This window comes from Chrysochloris asiatica, unplaced genomic scaffold, assembly GCF_000296735.1.
Source record: "Chrysochloris asiatica unplaced genomic scaffold, ChrAsi1.0 scaffold00109, whole genome shotgun sequence".
In the NCBI taxonomy this organism is placed as follows: domain Eukaryota; kingdom Metazoa; phylum Chordata; class Mammalia; order Afrosoricida; family Chrysochloridae; genus Chrysochloris; species Chrysochloris asiatica.
This window is the reverse complement of record NW_006408627.1, coordinates 9,086,823-9,093,459: the sequence shown is the minus strand read 5'-3', so window position 1 is coordinate 9,093,459 and position 6,637 is coordinate 9,086,823. Positions and strand designations below refer to the sequence as shown.

Below are 6,637 nucleotides of genomic sequence, written 5' to 3'. Positions count from 1 at the left end.
GGACTGCCAAAAGAACCAATAGATCTGTTTTGGAAGAAGTGCAGCCAGAGTGCTCCTTGGAGGCCAGGATGGCTAAGCTTCATCTCTCCTACTTTGGACATATTGTCCGGAGGTAACAATCGTTGGAGAAGGATGTCATGCTGGGTAGGGTGGAGGTTTAGAGAAAAAGAGGAGGACCCCCAATGAGATGGATCAGCCAGGTGGCATCATTGATGAACTAAAGTGTGGCAGCAGTAGTGAGGTTGGCCCAGGATCGAACATTGTTTCATTCTGCTGTGCATGGGGTCGGTATGAGTCCGTTCCAACTCAATGGCACCTGACAACAACAACAACAACATGGATGCATAGGCAGACATGCAAGTTGCATAATAGGGGTATGTGCTCGGGATTACAACCTCAAGCTTATATCAGTTTGGCAGAAGATATTTCCACATATGTATTTTTATGTTCTATAAATGTACCCATGTATATATTAGACAAAACAATGACAGAGGTATAAAAACATCTTAACTATAACCAAGCACCTTGTGGGACTGACTCACTGGGCTTCTAGGATCACAGTTCCAGGGGACACTAAGACAACTGGCACAACATAGTTTACAAAGACAATGTTTTACATACTACTTTGGTGAGTAGTGACTGGGGTCTTAAAAATTTGTGAGTAATCATCTAAGATGAAACTATTGGTCTATTTCTGACCAAAGCTAAAAAGAGTGAAGAAAATCAAAGGCATAAAGAAATCCATCATTAGTCCAAAGCATCACATGAATCTCAGCCTCCAATACCTGAGACCAGAACAATACCTGAGACCACTACTGACAGCTCTGATTGGGACCACAGAAGGTCCTCTGCATCATGGAATAAAATGTAGAACAAAATTAAAAATAATAATAGATTAGACTTACAGGTCTGATAAAGACTAGTGGAACCCCTTAGACTGTGGCCTTTAGACATTCTTCAAACTTGGAACTGAACCTATCCCTGAATCACTTTGTGGCCAAACAATAGACAAGCCCATAAAGTGAACAATAACAGTTGTGAGAAACTTACTCCTCAGAGACAAAAAGAGCAGCATTTGCCTCTGAACATGGCTCAGAAGGCAAGAAAGAAGGGTGAATGGATAAGTTCAGGGAGGAAATAGGAAGAGTGCTGTTATGAAACAAACGGAATGGAAAATGAATGTGCTCTGTAAACTTTCATCCATACCACAATAAAACAAAAACAAAGGAAATTCTTCTGATCCCTAATTTTATAGGAAGTTAGCTCCTGGGTGCCAGCAACCCTACTACCTTCTCTTATACAAAACCTTGTCAAGTAAGCAGATTCCATTCACCTCCCAAACATGCAAAATAATTTAAGAGAAAGGGCCTGTTGGAAGGGCTCTTTGGAAAAAAATTCAGTGTTTGGATTCTCTACCTACACTCACCCCAGGCCTGCTTCTGCTTTCTAAAGAAACTGTTTCATGGAGGTTAGGATTTAAAATTCTGGGAGTCTGACTCTTACTAGCTGAGTCATATTGGATAAATTGTATAAGTATTCAGTACCTATTTTTATTTGTAAATGGGAAAGAAAGATAACACCTCTTAGGCTTCTAAATGAGATATTGCACCACTACCACCACCAAAATTGAATATAGAAATCAAACCAAGATTAAAAAATATGAACACCAAGAAAGATAAGAGAAAACCACATGAATGCATAGCATAATGAAACTGCTATATGACCCAAAACAAAGAGAAAACATTAAAAGCAGCCAGATACAGTAACTCAAAAGAGGAACACTAAAAACAATCATAATGAAATACAACATACAAAAAAGACTGATAATACCAGTATTAGTCTATAGAGTTCATACTTTGTTGATGGACATGTAAATCGATGCAACACTGGAAAACTGCCCTGCAATACCTACTGAAGTTGAACATAAGCAAAATCTAGGATCTAATGTCATAAAGATTTTGACTCCATTTTTGATGTTGACTACTGGTAGCTTTCAGATCCCACTCTTCCCTTCTCCTCTTTTTGCTCTGCATCTACACAACTCAATCACAAAGCTCACACACTCTCTCCTTTAGTATCATGAGGAAGTTTAAAGCATACAAGTCTGGCCTGCGTGGAAGCCCTTGCCCTGTCCCCACAGCCTTACCACAATAAAAACCAGAATATCAATTCCAAGACACACACATATGTATCAGCACATTTTTTTGCCTTATTAATAAATGACTAATGGGCATGTAAAATTTTAAGAACTAAAAGTGTCCTGGTGTGGCGCTGTGGGTTAATGCGCTGGGCTGCAATTCATGCTCACCAGCCGATCCTCAGAAACTCTATGTAGGTCGTAATGAGACAGAACTGACTTGATGGCACTTAAAAATAACAACAAAAGGAACTTTTATAATCCAGTGAAAGAGATATAATGTATATACACAACAAATATGGTGGTGGTGGTTGTGTGCCGTTGAGTCGGTTCCGACCCATAACGACCCTGTACAGGGTTTCCGAGGCTGTAAATCTTTACAGGAGCAGAACGCCTCATCTTTCTCCTGCAGAGCAGCTGGTAGTTTCGAACTGCTGGCCTTAAGGTTCACAGCCCGATTCGTAACCACTACACTACCAGAGCTCCTTCACACAACAAATATATATATGTATATTTTTTGTACTTACTTGCTAGTCTGGTCGACCATTATGTGCTCTCCATTTGGAATTAATTCTACCTTATTTTTGTCCCAAGGTACCTAAAACCACAAATGAACTCAGGTAATATCTCCAAAATAATTCTGAGCAATATATCCTTAATAAAAACACCTTGGATCATACTTCCATTTCCTAAAGAATTTGTTTTTATTTTTGCCATAAAACTTTCAAAAAATGTACAAATAAGAAAACAACAAAATAATGACCATGCTATTATACAGAATGAAAAATGTTTAATTTTCAAAACATGAATTACCTGTTTTAACTGATCATATTAAAAAAAAAATCTGGAAAATTTCCATATTTCAGTATCTACTTTATACAGTATAAACCCAGTATGACAGGCTACAAAAATACCCACAAATTCCTCCTAACCTTGTGCTTATGTGCAATGTGACTATCCAGCTGTGGAGTCTAGTTTTCACCCCTTGAATTCTGGCTGTGGCCAACTGAATTGCTTTGGCCAGTGGGATCTCACATTGCAGAAGCTTGAAAAGACATGTGTGTTGGGCCTTGCCATCTCTTGTAATCCTAAAAACAGTGGCATCACTTGGGTTCGTGTCACCAATGTGGTATCTGAAAGTGTTACCCCTATAGGCAGAAACGGCTGATGAACACAACCTCTTGTGGATAGAGATATCCCACTCTCCTCAGACTCCCCAAAACTTCCCTTCTATGCCATTGGCCAATGCAGAGACACTCTTCTCTGCCTAATGGCAGATGCCATAGTCCACTTACCTGCACTATTGGGTGATGGGTAGGGAAGGGTAACAAATTATTGAGTAACACCATTGCTATGGGGGTCCTTCCCCATGCAGGACCGACACAGTCTTTGGGATCATTTTGGTGTCACCCCCTCTGACAGTGTTGTCCCTAATGCCCCTTGTGCCTAAAATTACCATGTGAAGAAGTCTACTGAAGAATAAGAGAGCAGGTTGTTCAACTGGTGCCCCATAAATCAACCAGCTTGCCAAATGCCAGGTATGTGAGGTCACTGTATATCTCCAGCCAAGCCGAGTCTGCCTAGAAACCCACAGAACCACTAAATGTTGGGGGCTATTGAGTAGAATCTAACTGGTACATCCAGCTCATGAAAAAATAAGGAAAAACTGAAAGTTTTTCACTTGTATCATTAAGAGTTTTTGTTTTGTTTTGTTTTAAGGGTGTATTTAAGTGAGCAGATTAAAGATGATCTTTGATCTGATTTTTATTGTTACTCACATCAAAATGGATATGAAAGACTTCACCAAAGTCATCTTCTTCATAATCCAGAAGTGTTTGCAAACACCTAAGGAGCAAATAATTTTGTTTTAAAAAAATAAGTAATTATGATCACTAGATAACACCATCCACAATCAATGGCAAATGCACTGCTGTTCTGAAAGTAGGAAGTTGAGTATATTTCACAGCAACTGTTTATCTATGTGCTGATAATCTAACCAAGCACAAACCTCAGCTAAAGGTGTGAGGGATTGTTTTTGTGCTTTTGTGTGTTTGGTTTTTTTTTTTTTTTTTAGATCAAGATTTGAATGAAAATTTACAGAGCAAATTGGTTTTCTATTTAACAATTCATACACATGTTGTTCGTGACATTGATTGCAATCCTCACAATGTAACAGTACTCTTCCTTAAGTTTCCCATTTCCATTCATCCTTCTTTCCTATTCCTTGCTGCCTTCTGAGCTTTATCTCTGGGTAAATGCTGCCCTCTTGATCTCAAATGGTTGATTAATCTAAGAGGCGCATAACTTCCTGGTGAGACTGTTCACATTATAGAGCTATCATTTGGATGGAAGTTAAGTCAGACGGTTAAGTTCAGTTCAAAAGCCTGAGGGGTGACTAAAGGACCACCGTCTCAGGGGTTCTACTCTATTATACCAGTAAGCCTGGTCTTTTTTATGATTTTGAGTTTTGTTCCACTACTTTAACCAGTGTTTCTCCCACCCTATCCAGGACTGTGATCTCTTTCAGAGCAGTCAGTAGTGGTAGCTGAGCACCATCTAGTTCTACAGATCTCAGGGTCATAGAGGTAGAGGGTTGCCTGGTACACTAGACTAACTATTTCCATGAGTCTTCTGTTTCCTAAACTCTTCTTTGCTTCAAACAAAGCCAATAGTTGTACCTTCGATGTCTGCTCACTGGCTTTTAAAACCCCAGTCACTAGTCTCACCATGGTAGGATACAGAATGTATGCTATGTCAACCACTTAGCTGTCCCCTGAGACTGTGGTTCTAAGCACTGCCCCACTCCCTAAATTGTGAGTTTTAAGAAGGGTATATTCAATTCTGCAGGCTCTTTTCTTGATTCTCAGTTCTCTTCTCTTAATCCTAATCTGTTTTTTCATATGTTTGTAAATTTCTATTTAGAAGAAGATTGGTAATATTTTTACTAATACTGAAATTCATTTAAACTAGTTTTATTTTCATTGACTTTTGATATTTACATAAAAATAACAGGTCTCCTGTTAAGTATCAGGGAGCACAGTGGCACAATAGGATAAGCACTTAACTGTGAACCACAAGGTCAAAGGTTCCATCTTACCAACTGCTTCACAGGAGAGAGATGAGGCTTCCTGCTACCACAAAGATTTAAAGCCTCGGAAACCCTACATGGGGTCACTATGAGTTGGAACTGACTCAACAGCACTCAACAACATTAAACATCAGATATCACTGAGGTAATGTGAGGAGTGGGTGCGTAAAAAGACCTTCTATACTTCTTGTTCCATCACTCTTCTGTTAGTTTGTTGTATTATGGTAGCTTGTGTGCTGCTATGATGTTGGAAGCTATGTCACTGATATTTTAAATATAAGCAGGGCCACCCATGGTGGACAGGTTTCAACAGAACTTCCAAACTATGAAGAAGGGGAGGCAGACTACTTCAGACTGTTTAACCACTAAAAACCTTATGAATAGCAATGTAACATTGTCAGATACAGGGCCAGAAAATGAGACACTCCGGTTGGAAGGTACTCAAGACCAAATATGACTAGGGAAGAGCTGCCTCCTCAAAGTATGTTGGCCATAATAATGTGAATAGAACAAAGTTTTGGAACCTTCATTTGCTGGTAGGGGACAACTCAAAATGGGAAGAAACAGCTATAAACACCTTTTAATAATCAGAACATGGAAGGTACAAAGTAAGAATGTAAGAAAATTGGAAGTTGTCAAAAATGAAGTGGAATGCTTAAAGATTATTTTCCTAGGCATTAATGATTCTAAATGGACTGGTATTGGCCATTGTGAATCTGACAGTTGTACAATTTACTATGCCAGGAATGAAAAATTGAAGAGGAATGATGTCATAGTCATCATCAAAAAGAACATCTCAAGATCTATACTGAAGGACAATGCTGTCTGTGAAGGATAATATCCATACGCCTACAAGGAAGACCAGATAATACAACTATTATTCAAATTTATACACCAACCACTAAAGCCAGTAATGATGATATTGAGGAATTCTACCAACTTCTTCAGTCAGAAATTGATCAAACAAGAAATCAGCATGCACTGATAATTACTGGTGATTGAAATCCAAAAGTTGGAAACAACGAGGAAGGATAAGTAGTAAGAAAATATAGACTTAATGATAAAAATCATGCTAGAGATCACATGATAGAATTTTGTAAGACCAATGACTTATTCATTGCAAATAAGTTTTTAAACAACATAAAAGGCAACTATACACATGAACCTCACCAGATAGAAAACACAGGACTCACACTGACTACATCTGTAGGAAGACACAGTGAAGAATCTTAATATCAACCAAAATAAGGGGCATACTGTGGAACAGATCATCAATTGTTCTTATGCAAGTTCAGGATGAAGCTAAAAAAATGGAAAACAAGTCCATGAGAGTCAAAATACGATTTTGAACATATCCCATCTGAATTTAGAGACCATCTTAAGAACAAATTTGAGGCATTAGACACTAATGA

The 6,637-nt window shown here is 38.5% G+C and overlaps 1 protein-coding gene across 1 annotated transcript in view; it reads right to left on the bottom strand.

The window, feature by feature from the left end:
- Nucleotides 1–6,637, bottom strand: part of HERC5 (HECT and RLD domain containing E3 ubiquitin protein ligase 5) — a 113,295-nt gene that overhangs the window by 11,179 nt on the left and 95,479 nt on the right. Inside the window, exons 19-20 of the mRNA XM_006867775.1 lie at nucleotides 3,916–3,982; nucleotides 2,665–2,735 (exon numbers count right to left, since the gene is read on the bottom strand). Of these exons, the coding sequence (XP_006867837.1) occupies nucleotides 2,665–2,735; nucleotides 3,916–3,982 (138 nt within the window). The remainder of the gene's footprint in view (nucleotides 1–2,664; nucleotides 2,736–3,915; nucleotides 3,983–6,637) is intronic.